The sequence below is a fragment of the Neoarius graeffei genome, chromosome 14 (genome assembly GCF_027579695.1).
Source record: "Neoarius graeffei isolate fNeoGra1 chromosome 14, fNeoGra1.pri, whole genome shotgun sequence".
Lineage (NCBI taxonomy): Eukaryota > Metazoa > Chordata > Actinopteri > Siluriformes > Ariidae > Neoarius > Neoarius graeffei.
In genome coordinates, this window is record NC_083582.1 from 22,750,220 (window position 1) to 22,768,035 (window position 17,816).

A 17,816-nucleotide genomic window follows, 5' to 3' on the forward strand; every position below is an offset into this window, starting at 1 on the left:
CTGCAAATACTGATGCAAATACTGCCCATTGTGTAGTTATGATCGTCTTTAGGCTTGCCATCCTTCCACTTGCAAGTAGTAAGTGATATGCGCTGGGATCTCACTCACAGCGGCTCAGTCCCGAATCGTGGCTTGTGCACTTCACTCGCGCGCTGTGTGAGCTGCGCAGGGCTGGAGTGCGCACCCTCCAGAGGGCACTCACTGTTCAGGGCGGAGTGATTTGGAGCGCAGGATGCCTGCGGAGCCAAGCGTATCCGTGTATTGGCGTTGCTGTGTGCACGGCTAACGGTTTTAGTGTAAACGCGAATCGTTTTAAGAACGTTAATCTGATGATCCGCTGATTCAACGTAATGTAAACGTAGCCTTAGGAACGTATCAAGCACAAAAACTTAAATCTGCACCATTGATTTGGACAATTAACTGGCCATCAAAAATGTATGTCCTATTGTTTTGGGATAAAGGGTTGGTAGTGGGAGGGGTATTCAAGGAGACGTGTAAAAAAAAAAAAAATTCATTCAATGAGAAGAATGAAAACCCCTCCCTCTGCCAACTCTTAATCCCATCAGGTCAAGTGATCAAAACAGTTTGTTACACTTGGTAAGGTAATGTTTTTTTTCATGCATTCCAAGACAGTTCTAAAACTGCTTTTGACAACAGCTTCTTTTATCTGGTATTTGACTTTATTTTGGTATTTGACTCTATTCATTGTATCTTGAAATTAACTCTTGTATTATTTTACTCTGTTCAGAGCCACAACCAACACTGTAATATTGCTCCCACTCCAACTCCAAATTTTACACTCTAAACTCAAAATGGAGCAAAATTAACTATTTTTGAGGAAAATACTTTTAACTTTGGAAAAACTACTGTCATTTTTCGTGTATGCACTACAGTGCATGCATATCAACTGATCTGCTCACCAGAAATAGAATAAATATTTACACTTACTCTAGTTGATTGAGTCAAAGTTTAAAAAAAAAAAGGCACCGCTTTTTTTTTGTGCCCCAATTCTCAAGATTGAATTGATTTGCTGTCCTGAATCATCCAAAGTGCATAAAGTCATCTTGCAACAAGTTTTAGCACCAAATAGCCTAAACCTTGGCTGACGGATTTTATCCTGTTTACGGTGAGCGTTCCCACGGCAAAAGAGAAACCAATCGAAACCAAAAGCGTGAATGTGATTATCATGCTGTTACCATGTGAATACTTCTTTATAAGTATATCTTTGTAAGTAAGTGGGTGCTCAGCGTTCCGACTTAGGTGTGACTGAGTAAGGTGACAAGTTTTATGTTCCATCTAATTTAGGTAGATTGAACAAGGTACCTTGAGCAAGGTACCTTGAGCAAGGTACCTAACCGCTGACTGCTCCCCAGACGCTGTAGTATGGCTGCCCACTGCTCTGTGTGTGTGTGTTTTCACTGCTTCAGATGAGTTAAATGCAGAGGATGAATCTCTGTGCTTGAAGTGTGCATGTGACAGGTTTCTTCTTGCTATGTTTAGTATGCTTGTATGATAATAACTCGAAGATATTTATCTAAATACATGATCTACTCATTCGAAGCCTGCCAAGCTTCACTGGAGAAGCTCTTGACCCCAGAGGTTTAATTTATCAGAGATTTCTTTGGAACATTTTTGGTGACCTTTTTTTTGAGGGTTTAACAGATGCATGTGGCTTGCTGTTGCAGCTATGGGAGGACAAGGAGGGCAAGAAGAAGATGAACAAAAACAATGCTAAAGCTTTGAGCACGCTGCGCCAGAAGATCCGCAAGTATAACCGTGACTTCGAGACGGAGATTGCTACCTACAAGGAGGTCAGTTCTCAACATTTTAAGAAAGTTATAATAAAAGTATTTCTAATATTTGAGCTTTGAATTGATACATTGTGTTTTGATTATTTTATAAGAAATGCCAGAAGGTTTTATGTATACAGCTCTCGAAAAAATTAAGAGACCACTGCAAAATTATCAGTTTCTCTGGTTTTACTATTTATAAGTTTGTGTTTGGGGAACATGAACACTTGTTTTATTCCATAAACTGCTGACATTTTCCCGCAAATTCCACATAAATATATTGTCACTTGGCACATTTAATTGCAGAAAATGACGACTGGTCAGAATAACAAAAAAAAATGAAGTGTTTTCAGACCTTGACTAATGCATAGAAATCAGGATCGTATTCAGTTTTAAACAACACAGTGCTAATGTTTGAACTTAGGATGAGTTCAAAAATCAATATTTGGTGGAATAACACTGATTTAATCACAGCTTTCATGTGTCTTGGCATGCTCTCCACCAGTCTTTCACATTGCTCTTGGGTGACTGTCACTCCTGGCACAAAAATTGTCAGCTCAGCTTTTTTGATTGCTTGTGACCCTCCATCTTCCTCTTGATCACATTCCAGAGGTTTTTGATGGGGTTCAGGTCTGGAGATTGGGCTGGCCATGACAGGGTCTTGATCTTGTGATCTTGCATCCACACTTTGATTGACCTGGCTGTGTGCCATGGAGCATTGTCCTGCTGTAAAACCCGATTCTCAGAGTTAGGGAACATTGTCAGAGCAGAAGGAAGCAAAGTTTTCTTTCAGGATAACCTTGTACATGGCTTGATACATGAGTCTTTCACAAAAATCTGTCCCATTCCAGCCTTGCTGAAGCACCCCCAGATCATCACCGATCCTCCACTAAATTTCACAATGGGTGTGAGACACTGTGGCCTGTAGGCGTCTCCAGTGCCGCTTTTCCACTACAAACGCAGCTGAGCCGTGCTGTGCTGAGTTGGGCTGAGTCGAGCTGAGCGGGGCTATTGAAGTTGCATTTCGACTACAACCGCGCTGAACCGTGCTGGCTGGAAGTGGGTGGACACATTGGGTGGAGTTAGCGAAAGTGGGTGGACGTCACGTGATGTCGTTAATCAGCGCAAACAGTGACATCAGTGAGCTTTTAAGCGGTAGTCTCACGACCCGGATAGTAAACAATAAACATGGAGTCGTTAGTGTTGCTGGTCTTGGTGCTGTGGCTTGTTGTCACCGACAACGCCAACAGATACTGGCAAGAGCGTATAGATGAGGCGAGGCGCATAAGGCTTCAGAAATTCTCGTAATTCGTAATTATTCTTCTTCCAGGTTTACGGTGTTTACAGATCCCAGCATGCTCGCGGGGCGTGTGTGGGCATGTGAGGACACTCCTCCTCACCAATCAGTGCACAGGGGAGTGTCTGCTCACGCCCCCAGCCTCACTCGGCTCGCTTCAGCCCCACTTCAAAACGGTGCGAGTTTTAGGGGCTAAGCAGGGCTGAAGCGAGCCGAGTCGTGCTGTTCTTTGGTAGTCGAAACGTGAGCCGTGTCGGGCTGAAGTGAGCTGAAAAAGGGTAGTGGAAAAGGGCCACAGGTCTCCGTCTAACCAAAAGATGACCTGGGGGGGGGCTGAAAATTGGCCTCATCAGAGATGACGACCTTACTCCAGTCCTCTGCAGTTCAATCCTTATGGTCTTCAGTAAACCTGAGCCTGGCTCTTCTTTGCTTCTTATTGATGAAGGGCTTTTTTCTCCCTGCCTGGAGGGGAGTGTTTTAAACTGTCCTTGCTGTGCACTTAACCCAGCTGTTACTTGCCATTCTTTGTGTAGGTCACTTGACGTTATCCTTTGATTGTTGAACATTTGAAGGAGTTGACGATCATTCTGGTCAGTGCAGAGATGTTTTTGCCCTCTGCTAGTCGAATTTTGTTGTCCCCAATGTCTGCTGCTTAACCTTGTTTTTATGAACTGCCATATGAGTGATTCCACGCTTATGGGTACTGAAATGGGGACATGAACTTATTTTTAAAAATTCACCTAAAACCATTTCTTTTTTTACCATCAGGTCACAAAACATGTAATCTTTAATGAATGATATGTTAAAAGATAACTTTAATTTTCTGAGATGTAATAAAAACATATTTATATGCCAAAGTCAAGCCTATGAGTTCCAAAATGTCTGTTACACTACTTCTGTTACGATTGTCCATCTCGTGTCTGTTACAGATTAATTACAATCTAGCTATATACCATGTTAATCTTATTGAAAGAATGTGTATGTTTGTTCTACTACACATGTTTATTATATTTGCTAAAACATCACCTTCCTATGTTTCAAAAAGTAATTCTACATTGTTAAAATTGAGAATATATATGTCCACAACACTTCTGTTACGTTCTGACTTTGGCATATAAATGTTTTTATTACATCTCAGAAAATTAAAGTTATCTTTTAACATATCATTCATTAAAGATTACATGTTTTGTGACCTGATGGTAAAAAAAGAAATGGTTTTAGGTGAATTTTTAAAAATAAGTTCATGTCCCCATTTCAGTACCCATAAGCGTGGAATCACTCTCATTCATATATATATATATATATATATATATATATATATATATATATATATATATATAAATAAATTTTTTATTTTTTTTTTAATTTTGAGGATGGAAGCAACCTGACACTGTATTTTTCCGCCAGTAAAGCCAGAATTGAGACCTTTTTTTCACATTCAAAACTTTTCTGTCTGACTCTTTGGGCATGATGAATGGATATCTTGGTATTCCAATTAAATTTAAGGTATTTACAAGCAGTGTTTTTGCCATCCAAACTGGTCCTATTGCAAGAGGATAGTGATGATCACAGCAGTGGTTTTTATACTTGTTAAATAGGATTTGGTTCAGGTGATCACCTAACCAGTATCTCATTTAAGTAAAATGAGATGTGCTTGTGTTGGAATTCCAGCACAGACACTGGAATGAAATGGCTGCTATACATAGAGATGCTGATTTAAGAAAAATTCACAATGGTCTCTTAATTTTTTCCAGGTGTGTGTATAGTGTCTTGCAAAAATATTCATCCCCCTTTGTGTTTGTCCTGTTTTGTCGCATTACAAGCTGGAATTGAAATGGATTTTTGGAGGGTTAGCACCATTTGATTTACACAACATGTACCACTTTAAAGGTGAAAATTGTTGTTTTATTGTGACCAACAATCATTTAAGATGAAAAAACAGAAATCTGGAGTATGCTTAGGTATTCCCCCCCCCCAAAAAAAAAGGCAATACTTTGTATGACCACCTTTTGCTGCAATTACAGCTGCAAGTCTCTTGGGGTATGTCTCTATTAGCTTGGTACATCTAGCCACTGGGATTTTTTTTATTTGACATGAATAAATGCTAATGTAGCTAAAAATCTTATTACAGTCCCCACAGGGCTCGACGTTTAGGACTGCCCGATTGCCGTGCGACAGTTGCAACAGCTGCACGCATGTGAAATGGAAATAAATCGACTAAGGCAGGAAAAACTATTTTGGATAAAATTATTGTCCGTTACAAGTAAAAAATAACCAACTTTAATAATAAACTTAATCAATAACCAAACTTCAACTCAATGTGCGATCTTCATTTTATGTTGCAATTCACAACTTTCCTATGGTTTTTCCTAGGAAAAAAAAGTACTCGCAAAATAGGGGCAAGTGATAATACCGGGGGGGCAAGTGGAAATTTACCCCCACTTGCCCCCCCAGGGCAAGTGGGTTTAAAAGTTAATGTCGAGCCCTTCCCCATATATTTCAGTGTTGAGTAATATCACGTTAGTTTTAGGAAGCTTATTGCAGCATAGTGCCACCAGCATTGTCATATTTTCTTGAAATTAAATCAAAGGGATGTTTAGTAAATAAATCGGATCGAATTTGTTTTACCTCTGCGCTGTGCTTTCATCTCTCACATAGTGCTTATAATTTTTAACTGCAAGAAGACAGAAGCTGAAGGAAGCTGAGATTAAATTCTTAAAATCCCCTCTTTCTTGCCTTTAGAACCCTGAACAGTCTGCTGATGAAGAGGAAGAGAAGGAGGAAGCTGGATCTGGTATGTCATGGTTCTGGTATCTGTGCGTTTGCTCAACATATTATGCATAGATACTGGTCGGTGTGAGATGATGAAGTGCAGAGAAACTGCTGGTTTTATTTTCAGCCAGCTTGGAAAGTAGTGTTTATTATTTCAATATTCCACGTGTGACACAATCAATATTCCACGTGTGCTGTACAAAAATGTTGCATTTCCAGGTGTTAGGTTTACAATAATGACTAGATGAAACGAGTATCGGTAAATACAGAATGGGAAGTTTTTCTATAAATTTCAGTACAATATGTGGCAGAATTTTCCAAACCCGAAGCAGCATCTCGGACCAAAGCATTTCAAGCTTCGGTGTTTCAGAAGAAAGACACTGTTTCTTGCGTAAATTTCCAAGGCAGGTTCATCTGATCATATACCTGGAACTGTGGCAAGGAGAGGAAATTCCTTTCAGACTCTGGTATTGGTGTGCAAGCTAAACTTTGATTTATTTTATCTCATGACTCGCATTTAACGCGTGTCTTTTTGGCATGTGTGTGATGTGCAGGCTCATCCTTGGACAGTGAAGGAGAGGTAGCAGGTGATGGCGTCACAGCAAAGAGTTTTATGAAGAAGAAGCCTGTGGCTGAGCCAGCTCCTGAAGCCAGCAAGTTCCTCAAGGGTGCAACTGCTGTGAGAAAATGGCCTTATTTATATAGAAGAGAACACATCAAAAGTAATATTAAATCACGGCCTCCAAATTTGAAAGACTGCTTTCTAGTTGTGTGCTTTTAAGTGTTCTACCACTGCACTGTTGAATTCTGGAATCTGATTGGGCAGAATGTATTGACTTTTTTTTTTATTTTCTTTAATAGTAGCCTTGACATTGGCGCTGGCTGTAATTACAATCACAGTTTTATATTATTAACGTGATTGAACGCTATTATTTCTTTAGTAACAACTTATTCGTAAACGTGCACTTAAAACATGCTCGTTCAGGAGAGGGGATTTTTTTTGGCATTTTAATTTCAAGAGCAAAAGAAATAGACACTGGTGAGGGAACAACAGTTTTAATAAAGGGTAATAGAAACTAACTTTTTATTTTGCGGATGTTCCTCAATTATGCGTATTAACTATAGCATTTTAAACAGATTTAAAAATAACCTCTCATGCTTTTAAATTAATACAAAACATAATCCGTGTTTAAACGATTATTTGCATGGCCCCAAGTGTCCACTAATTTGATTGAGTGATGTTCCAAGAGTGCTTATGCTTCCTATAACGGTGCGTATCCCTCCGCTCGTGTGTTCGCCATGTAAAATTCCATTTCCTAGTTCGAAAAAATTGCCACAGTGTAAATACCAACATAATCAGCAGTTGTGGGATATGATGCAATTTTCATGAATATATCTTTTCACTTCAAATATGAAAACTCTTCAGATGAAGATGAAAAGGAAGAAGGGATGCTGATTTTACTGGAAGCACTTTTAACAGGAATGTATAAATCAATGTGAGCAATCTAGCTAGCCGACATGCTATAGCACGAATGTGGTTACTTTGGACTTTCTGTTCTCTAGCAGAGCTAAAAGAAACAATGTCACTTATTTGATTAATTTCTTGTTTATAGAATTTGTATAAACGCAATATCACACTCGTGCGCACACAAGGTTATACTGAATATTGGCACGGCTGGGATTAGCTCGTGGGATTAGTCTCGTCTGTCTGTCTATACTTTTGAGAGACTCTTTCCGCACTGCTCTCTAAACTAAAAATCATGGTATTAATAAACTGGTCTCCTAACGAAATTGACAGTTTTCTCGACGAGAAGCCTGGGTTTGGGGGAACCCGCCTGTCCTGCCGGAATGTTCGCGGCTGGCTATACGATAAATGCGTGGGAGCGGTGGCGGGTCGTGTGCCTGGCAGTTCTTTCTGTGGAGGACATTGAAGACATCTACCTATTTGGAACCATGATTACAGAACTTTTGCTGATTGGATTAGGCATTGCCCTGGTTTATCGAGGAAATCAGGAAACGGTGACAGCTGTTCAAAGCCCCATAAAGCTGCCCAACATGATTGAAGCGGTGGGCAGAGCTGTCGGCACTCAGACTGTGGCTATTCAGAACTTGAACCGCAACATGGATAACATCATGGAGAAGCTTTCGGCTTTGCAAAGGAAATGGATTGATTCGGAGACCAGAGTGGTCGTGTAAAAGAATGCGTCTACTCGCCAGACCAAACAATCCCAATCTTATCTGCTTTCAGCTCCCTCAGACAGCACTGGCCTCGGCCAAGGCCGTTGCTGGGACATCTCCCCCTGACGGTCACTGCTGTGAGACGCTCTCGTATTCCTCCCCCCCTTCCCGTGGTCGCCACTTTTACCCCCAGTGTGACAAGCGGGTGCGTGACCAGTGCCATCATGGCTGCAGGAGCGGACGGCTGCTTGCTTGCGCTGGGTTACCTCTACCTCCCCCCCCACTTACCCCCCACCCCTGATCACCCCCTCTCCCCCCCAAGTCCCGAGTCTTCATGTTGTAACGTGTACTTGTGTTTTTTTGTGCTTATGTGCTGAGGTGTTTTTTTTAATGTTCCCACACTGTACTCCTCACAGGAGCATAGTGTGGGGGTTGCTTTTTTTTCCTCCTCCCCTCTCCTCATGTTACTCTGTGTGTTTTTTTTTTTTTTTCTTTTTTTCATCCCTGTCTTCCTGTCCTGTCTACTCCCCCTCTGTCAATTGTATGTATGTAAGGACAGACTGATGGTCAATTTCGCTGGTACTTGTGACTAGTGATGATAAAGGGTTCATTCATTCATTCAGCTATTGGCTACAGCCGACTTGCAACAGTGCTGATATTCAGTATAACTGCACTCTTGTTCATGTGATGTTGCATAAATATTTTACAAGTTTTAGCTTGTTGGCTAAAGCAGTGCTCCACTGTGGTGCTGACTGACTTTTCTGTGCTGTAGGATGACGACTTGGAGAGCAGCGATGATGATGATGAAGACTGGGGCAGTGACTCCATGGACAGCAGCAGTGAAAGCGATGACAATGAAGGTAACACTGCGTCCCTGGCTACAGCTTTCCTCAAAAAGTAAGTCTCACAAATCAGTGTAATGCGTACAGAGAGGTGTGGTGTGTGTCTGGGTTTTTAATATGTTAAAGAACATATTTAACAAAACACATGTTCGCGATATTAGAGTATTGCTGTAAAAGATGCCCTGTGTTAATAGGACCTTCATTGGTGTGTTTCTCAGGACCCAGGATGGTGACAAGCTGTCGTGTGTGGACCAAAAGGGGGTGAGGAAAAGGAGGACCAAAAAGAAGGAGCGTGCCGATGAGGAGGTTGAAGAGGGAGAGGAAGAGGGTGGAGACGGTGACGATGGAGGCTGGAAGAAGGTGAAAGGAGGAGTTCAGCTGGTCAAGGAGAAGCCCAAGATGTTTGCCAAAGGTACGGAGATCAACACGGCCGTGGTGGTGAAGAAACTCAATGAGATCCTTCAGGCACGAGGAAAGAAGGGAACAGACAGGTATTTCCATAGGTGTATTTAACAGTCAGTGTTATTTGTCATTTCTTCATCATGTGTGGTATTGGCTGAAATACACTAGGGATATGATTTTCTTGTTAATAATCTTGGCACCTTGTATACTGTGCCAAATGTGATGTGGCCCACCTTATCAGAATTCTGCTTTACCAGTCATTGCTTCTGCTTTTCTTGTACATTACATTAATGGCATTTAGCAGATGCTCTTATCCAGAGCGACATACAATAAACCCAGAGCAGCCTGGGAAGCAGTTGGGGTTAGGTACCTTGCTCAAGGGCACTTCAGCCATTCCTGCTGGTCCAGGGAATCAAACTGGTGACCTTTTAGTCCCAAAGCTGCTTCTCTAGCCATTAGGCCATGGCTTTGAATCGAACATAAGCAATTTTTCTGTGACTCCAGTTGCCCAGTAGAATGGATTTTGATTCTGAAAAGAGTATGATGGTAGTTTCCAGTGTTGCTGTATTCTTTGTTGGGCTGTCAATCAGTTAAGATACTTTAATTGCATTACTATCCATAGTTAACTCGTGATTTAATTGTATTTTTTTTAATCAGTTCTGAATGTACTAAAGGTATATTTTTCAAGGTTTTGGGGAGTGGACAAATCTGCTTGCTTTATGCAAGTGTATGTGGCCAGGTCAAGAAGGATAAGGCTGGACACAGGCAAAAAAAAAAAATGTGGGTATTTTATTCCCCCAATGCATTTAAATAAATTAATAATAATAAAGCAGTGTTAAACTTTATTTTTGAGGGTTCAGCACAATTCAGTGTGAACAAAACAATATAGTATTTTCCTCCTAGTTCTGTATGTCCAGCCTCAAATTGCACAATAAAATAAACTAAAGAAACTCGTGATTTGGACTCTGGGCAACAGTAGTGACTATCTTTTAAATATAGAAAATAAAAATACAAAACCCAAATAAAGCCATTTGTTAAAGATCATGGGCAATGGTTTTCAGTTTATGCACATTTGAAACTTTTTATATGTTAAAACCTCCTATAATTTTCTTCTGGTCCCAAGAAGTATTGTTAATAAGTAATAATTAAAATAAGTTAGCGTGGATCATGGCGAATTTTTGTTCGGCGATTTTCGTGACCACTTGTTGCGTGACGTCATTTAAGACAAACAAACCGCTTGAGTTGAGTCCACTTCCGTTTACTTGCATTGCCGTTCGGCTTGAGTGCAGACGTGCGTTCGGGAATTTCCAAAGAAAAACCATGCCTTATTGTTGTGCCGTGAACTGTAACAATGGGACCGGTTCAGGAAGAAGTTTTTACCTTTTTCTGAGAGGAGAAGAGGTGGAGAAAGTGGGTTGGCTTTTTCTGGAAGAGGAGAAGAGGCGGAGTGAGTGGGTTGGCTTTTTCCGAAAGAGGAGAAGAGGCGGGGAGAGTGGATTGTGCGCGTGAAGCCAGAGGGTTGGCTTTTTCCAAAAGAGAAGACGCAGAGCGAGTGGGTTGTGCACATGAAACAAAATCAAGCAGTCAAAGAAGAAATGGACCAGCAAGGCTCAAGCAAAAAGGAGAAGATTGGAGGTAAACATTTTTACCTTTGCTTGCAATTGACAAGTCAAGAATCCTGAGGGATCCTGTACAATCATTGTGGAAATGAGACAAAGGGATATTTCCTCGCTTAGAGTAGGCTATAAATAGTATAATGCCGCGGATGGCAGGCTAATATGACCTACTGGCGCACTGTGAAGTAATTGTTACCTATATCCACTAGGGAGGACGGTTTAATTATTCTTCAAAAGGGCTCTTATTTAGTATTACTACAACAAGTAGGAATTTCTCATAACTACCAGGATAAATCGTTTGGGCACGAGTCTTATTGAGGTTCGGGGTCACCGCAATCGGAGTTGGCCGAATCACTGTCCGATTCTGAGGCTGCACGGTCAAACCAGTGAGCCACATTCACCGATTGCTTCGCAACGGCCATAGTTTCATACATTATATGGTTTCACCTCTCTATTCAGTTTGGAGAGTTCCTACTTCAAAATCGCGATCACTTTCAGACATTTTACGCAACCTCTCACGACCAAAGTCCGTACATGTGTCCTCGGTTCACAAGTAAACACAGAACTGCTCCCAGTCTGTTTGCCTTGAACGACGTCACGACGACTGTCCCCTGGCGGTAAAAGTGCGCATAAGTGAGATGAAGACAAACCTTCGGAACTTGCGCAAACCAGTATATTTTAACTGTTTTATTCAATTTTAGGCTGCAAATTAGACACCAGGAAGACCTGAATTTGCTTTTTGAGTCGTTCTTCTAGAAAATAAAGTTTATATTATGCGTTCCACCTCCGACCCTTGCCTATGACCTTTTAAGCCACACAGTTCATAAAGATATTTTCCAGTAAAATGTAATAACTCGCTGGTTAATATACAGTACAATCATGAGCAAAAACTGCATTTATAAGCACTTAACTCAATTTGTAAAAATAAAACAAACTTTCTCTCACTCCAGTGTGCAGCCTGTGTGCTTAGACACACACCTGGACCTTAACACGCTCCCCTCTGGACCATCAGAAACATAAAAATACACACATTTTATGTAAACAGTCAGAATGCAATAATATAAGTTGATTCTGTACATAAGTGCACTTTATCACAACTTGCACCGACCAGCAACTTGCTACATCGTTCGCTCACACATGGTACGTTTACATGCACATCCAAATCGAGCTGCTGTCGGTAATCGAGCAAAGGGTCCCAGCAGGGGTGCCAGAGAAATCCAATCCTACATGCACGCAAGGAAATCGAGCTATTGTGTGAGGTGCATTGTGCACCCGAGCCACAGGTGGCGCTACACGCCCCATCGTGTTGGTACACTTCCGGTTGTCATCATGAAGAGCTATTCAAGCGTATAAAAGTTGTCAGTTTCGTGTTCACAAGAAGAGTGTTTGTAGTTTGTATGCACGAACAGAAGTGTTCCTAATAAAATGGCCACTAAGTTGAAGTTGATCTGTAATGAACATATTAACTGTTAGCATGCTAATAACTTACCAACTAATTAGACTGAATAGACTGTTGCCTTAAAAATGGTGTATATATTTTTTTTCTTTTATGAGCAACTATTAGTAGGCCACTCAGTAGCCTATGGAGTTCATTCAGTCCAAATGTTTGTGTTGAGAGAAATTGCATGCATCACTGTATCAGTATGGATTTATAACATTCTGTATGCACATTATGGATACTCCAGAGCCCTCCAGCAAACGTCATCAATAATCAGGATTGCAAAATGTATTCCTTTGTTTCCTCCATTTATTGACTTATTGTATGTGATTAAATGTATGCCTTGATGAATAACTACACTAGTTTTTTGATACAATTACATAGTGCACTGCAAGAAATCCACTGTTTTTGGTTTCTTTTAGGCATCACACATTTATTAGAAAACACAGCAAATGTTCAAATATTCAAGTTAAATACTTAGCAACAGTATCAATAAATCCGCACATGAAAAATAGCAATGATATCTACAGGGATGAGAATTTTCCGCCGATTGGCGGATTTCCGACTTTTTCAGACCAAAATGATTGTTTTTGAGATCGATGTAAATCCGTTGAGAAATTTTTTTTGGGGGGGGGGATTAACGATCTGTGGTCACCTTATAACGCAGACATCCCAAGTCTCCCGGAAGTTCCGGGAGTCTCCTGCATATTGATAGAAGCGAGCAAGAGCGTGCGCGCGCAACATTAAGGTCTGCATCACGCATCTTAGAATGTGCGCGCGCGAGAGGGTGCACGAGGGAGACTGTGTGCAGTGTTGCCAAATACTGCTGACGTTTTCCAGCCTAAAATATGTTCAAAACCCGCCAAAATGCACTTAAAACCACCCAATCTGGCAACACTGCCTGTGTGCCTGTTCATGTAGCGCATGCCAGACAAAGAGCATCTTGATTGGGTTACTCAGCAAAATAAGCCAATCAGCTTTCAGTGTGGGCGGGCTTTTATCTTTTTTCTCGAGGACTGGAGTTTTCAGTTGATGAAATTTTAAGTATGATACCATGTATAACTCTCCTACTTATTGCTCATTTCATAGGGGGACGGAATTGCTGGCATGTGCCGCGCGGGAGCGTCTGCCCAAACTGTAGGCTGAGATGAACTTATAGTTTTTGATTTAAAAAAAAGTTTCCAGTATGTAATGCCCATTGTACATGCCTGTTCTTTAATTCAAAATCACCATCTCGATCTTCAAATTGACCATATGGTATCTGTATTACATTACACAACATCCTGTCCAGATAAAACCTAGTTAGTACACACAACAGTTGAAAGGGAAGTGATAAGTGGTGTTGAATGTTGCCTGCTTAATATGCAAGACCTCCTGCTACCATGATAACATCAGAAGAAAGCTTAAGATAATTCTATGATAGAACTTTTTTCTGGTTTGCACTTCATTTTAAAGGATTAGAGTATTCAAAGACATGAATAGCTAAAATGCAGAAATATAATATTGTAGAGCTCGTTTATATTAAAAGGTGCATTGATTTTTTTTTTTTTTGAAATCATCAAATGTGACTTGATTAAAAAGTCTCTTGTACCATATTAATCATTTTCACCTGGGAGTCCACCAAGAAGGGGAATTTATTTCCAAATTGCAAATTTTTGCTGATAAAATTAATGGTTTTGGGGTTAAAAAAAAAAAAAAAGCCAAAAATCATTAGCCCCACGGGCCCCGCCCCGGTTTTTTTCAGACTTTTAAAATATTTTTCATTCTCATCCCTGTATCTATGACCACAGCTAATGTGCAAAATATTAAAGTTAAATGCTTAACAATATCAACAAATCCACACATGAACAATGGCAAAACACCTAGACTTAATTATACAATAAAGATACCTATGAAAAAAGGTGATTTTTATTTATTTATTTTCACACAGTGTGATATCCAGACTTCATAATTCATCACACCTGCTCCTGCTTAGCAACTTCTAGAATGTACACCTCTGTTGCACACACAGGAAAAACTGACAGCCGATCTAAGCTGCGCTAATAGCTCTGTGCATACACGGAGCTACACATTTCATGTGTCCCGCGCCCAGAATCAGACTGTACCATTAGTAAAAAGGGTGGAGGGGTGAAATGACAATATCATAAATAATTCAAGAAAAATGTTATAGCAAATCATAACCATGTATAATTTGCATATTTTAACAGATGAAATGAAATATTTTATTTCAAAAACTTACACAAGGCAATACTATTAAAATAATATTAATATCCCTCACAGGCCCCTCTGTCAGTGCCAGGCCCTTAGAATCGTCCTAACTTGCGCCCCTGAGTACGTACATGCCCAGACAAGTGTTCCTAATAAAGTGGCGGCTAAGGTGACGTGTCATGCCGACCGAGGCTGTTGTTTTTTTTTTCCGACCGAGGCTGTTGTGTTTCCCGCTTGTGGTCTCGTCACTTGTCAATTCCGGAAGGGGCAGTGCTGAAGTAAGTAGCTCGACAGGGTTTACATGCACTAAGTAGCTCGGCAAAAATCGCATAATCTAGGTCGTGTAGCTCGATTGCGAGAAATCCAGTTCGGTTCAATTTCAGCCTAGCTAAGGTGTTTCCATGCCATTTAGAACTTCAATTTCAGTCGAGCAACGGCAGAAATTTGATTTTCTCTATGTGCATGTAAACGCACTGACTGTTACTTCGTGATTTCCAAAACTACGGGGGAGGGGCACAGAACGTGCATGCATTTAATCATGTGTCAAAAAAAATTTGTGGTATTAAAAGGAATTTGCATTAACTCGTTATCGCGTTAACTTCAACGTTCCTGATTGTATTTTGTGTGTGTGTCTCAGAGCTGCTCAGATTGAGCTCCTCAGTGCTCTCGCGGGCATTGCCAATGAGAACAACCTGGGTGAAGGCATCATGGTTAAAATAAAGTTCAACATCATTGCCTCCCTGTATGACTACAACCCCAATCTGGCTGCCTTCATGAAGGTGCGAGGTTTTAATACTTATTTTATTTAATTGTGTCGTACACTTCTGTCTTCAGTTTGACATGTTTATAGGCATAAACACCTATACATGTATAAGAACAGTTGTTTCTCTTTCTGTCTGTTCCTTTCTCAGCCGGAAATGTGGAAGAAGTGTCTGGACTGCATTGATGAGCTTCTAGACATCCTGTTCGGCAACAACGACATCTTTATCGGCGAGAACATTGCTGAAGACAGTGAGAACCTGGCCATATCTGACCAGGTCGTCATTATTTATTTATCTTTTTTATTTTTTTTTTTTATTTCACATCATCCCGAAAAAGTCCTGAGGAAAAAACATTTGTGAGGTGCCACCCAAACTGACCTGCATAAGTAATTAAAGGTGGGGTGAGGGGCAGGGTTAATGGTTATAGCTGTGTAGTAGCTTATGACTTCATTTGTTCAAAATCCAATGAAGTCATTTTTGTTGAAGCTCCTAATTTTGCTTGAGATCAGGTTAAGGCTTTATATTCCTAATTCATTGTGTCAGTTCCGCATGCGCATGGAGGGTGTGGTAATTCCTCATAGTTTTTATTGTTGTATTGCAGCCTTTCCGTGTTCGTGGTTGCATCCTGACGCTGGTGGAGAGAATGGACGAGGAGTTTACTAAGATTATGCAGAACACCGACCCCCATTCCCAGGGTGAGAGAAACAATGAAGCTAACGGTTAAGCTAAAAGTGTCTCACATTTATACTCGTATTGTTCATGTGATTCTGTACCAGACAGGTAGACTTGTGTGAGATATATATATATATATATATATATATATATATATATATATAGATATATATATATATATATATATAAATTTTTTTTTCCCCCCTGCTCAAGATTTTCCATTTTAAATCCAACCAGGAAATCAAATTTCCACCATTTCTGATTTAAGTATTGTAACGTACGACAAGATATTATCAGCTGTGCAGTTGGGAACTGTGGCAATCACAAAAATAGAGTTTATAGACTCAAGTAAAACCAAACGGGGGGAAACAGAGGAGCAATGTATCTAAATTTCCTACAAACCTTTACATCTTTTGCTTTTCTAGAGTATGTGGACAATCTGAAAGATGAAGGACGCGTCTGCTTGATCATTGACCGCCTGCTTCAGTACCTGGAGAGCAAAGGCACAACAGAGGAAGTGTGCCGTGTTTACCTGCGCCGCATCATGCATACATACTACAAGTTTGACTACAAGGCCCATCGTCGCAGCCTGGGCCTGCAGGGAGAGAGCAAAGTGAGCGCGCACAGACAGTGTGCATACACTATTCATAATGCCAAGGGACTCGTACAAAAAGCACCAATTTTGATTTTCATTAATAGTTGTTGGCAATTTTTAGCATTTGGTTCATAACTAAATGACCACTTCCACCTCAGTCTGAGCAGGACCAGGAAGAGAGCGAAGGGGAGGACAGCGCCATCCTCATGGATCGCTTGTGCAAGTTCATCTACGCCAAGGACCGCACCGACCGCATCCGCACATGCGCTATTCTGTGCCACATCTATCACCACGCGTTGCACAGCCGCTGGTACCAGGCTCGTGACCTCATGCTTATGAGTCATCTGCAGGACAACATTCAGCATGCTGACCCTCCTGTACAGGTACACGTGCACACAGCTCCTTGTAGACAGGACAGCATGTAGTTTCAGTGTAAGTGTGCAGACACTAGTAAGGTGTAGTAGGTATCTAATTTTAGTCACATAAACTCGCACTAGTGAGTAGCAATTATCTTTTAATAATTAATAATAAAAAATGGAATAAAATGATTAAAAAATTAACAATAACTACAAACAATTAATAATAGCAGCCATCTTTAATAATTAAATATTTGCTGAAGGTGAAGTGAATATGGGTGAATAATAACTGAGATGAACTCAAGGTGATTATTCACCGATATTCAGTGAGGCTGAGGTGGATAATTGTTTTAGTATAAAGACAGGTGGGTTTTTTTGTTTGTTTTTTTAAATCATGTTAAAAAATAATTTATTTCAAACTTCAGAACCAGCATGTAAATGTCATAAAGGCACAGCAGACTTGTTACTTTTCTATGCCGAGTCACATAAAATACCTTGTTTTGAAATAGAAAAATAAATTAGAAAATAGAAAAATAAATCCCCTTACCTTTTGAATAGTTTTAGACCAAACTTCGTAGCATATTTAGTGCTTTGAGGAACAGCATTTTCTTTCATAATATTTGTAATTCGTCCTCACTTAAAGTGACAATGCGATTGGCTGCCATTTTTCCCAGTCGCTTGAGGTGATTATTGAAAAATAGTCAGAATTTTTCAACCAGTCAGTTCCTGTGATTTCCTATCATCACCTCTGTATTTATACTAATATAAACACTTTCAGATGTTTTCTTGATTGGGAGAAAATTAATGTGTTAAATGTTGATAAAATCAGGTTTGGAATTTGAGCAGTGTCCAAAGGCATATTAAAAGCAACATCCAAAGGAACCAGGAA

General features: G+C 40.3%; 1 protein-coding gene across 1 annotated transcript in view; it reads left to right on the forward strand.

Moving 5' to 3' along the window:
* The window catches only part of eif3c (eukaryotic translation initiation factor 3, subunit C), a 56,685-nt gene that overhangs the window by 19,225 nt on the left and 19,644 nt on the right, over positions 1-17,816 (forward strand). The window contains exons 5-14 of the mRNA XM_060939427.1: positions 1,686-1,811; positions 5,830-5,881; positions 6,414-6,538; positions 8,810-8,934; positions 9,098-9,370; positions 15,181-15,322; positions 15,455-15,580; positions 15,906-15,999; positions 16,402-16,589; positions 16,730-16,954. Coding sequence (XP_060795410.1) covers positions 1,686-1,811; positions 5,830-5,881; positions 6,414-6,538; positions 8,810-8,934; positions 9,098-9,370; positions 15,181-15,322; positions 15,455-15,580; positions 15,906-15,999; positions 16,402-16,589; positions 16,730-16,954 — 1,476 coding nt within the window. The remainder of the gene's footprint in view (positions 1-1,685; positions 1,812-5,829; positions 5,882-6,413; positions 6,539-8,809; positions 8,935-9,097; positions 9,371-15,180; positions 15,323-15,454; positions 15,581-15,905; positions 16,000-16,401; positions 16,590-16,729; positions 16,955-17,816) is intronic.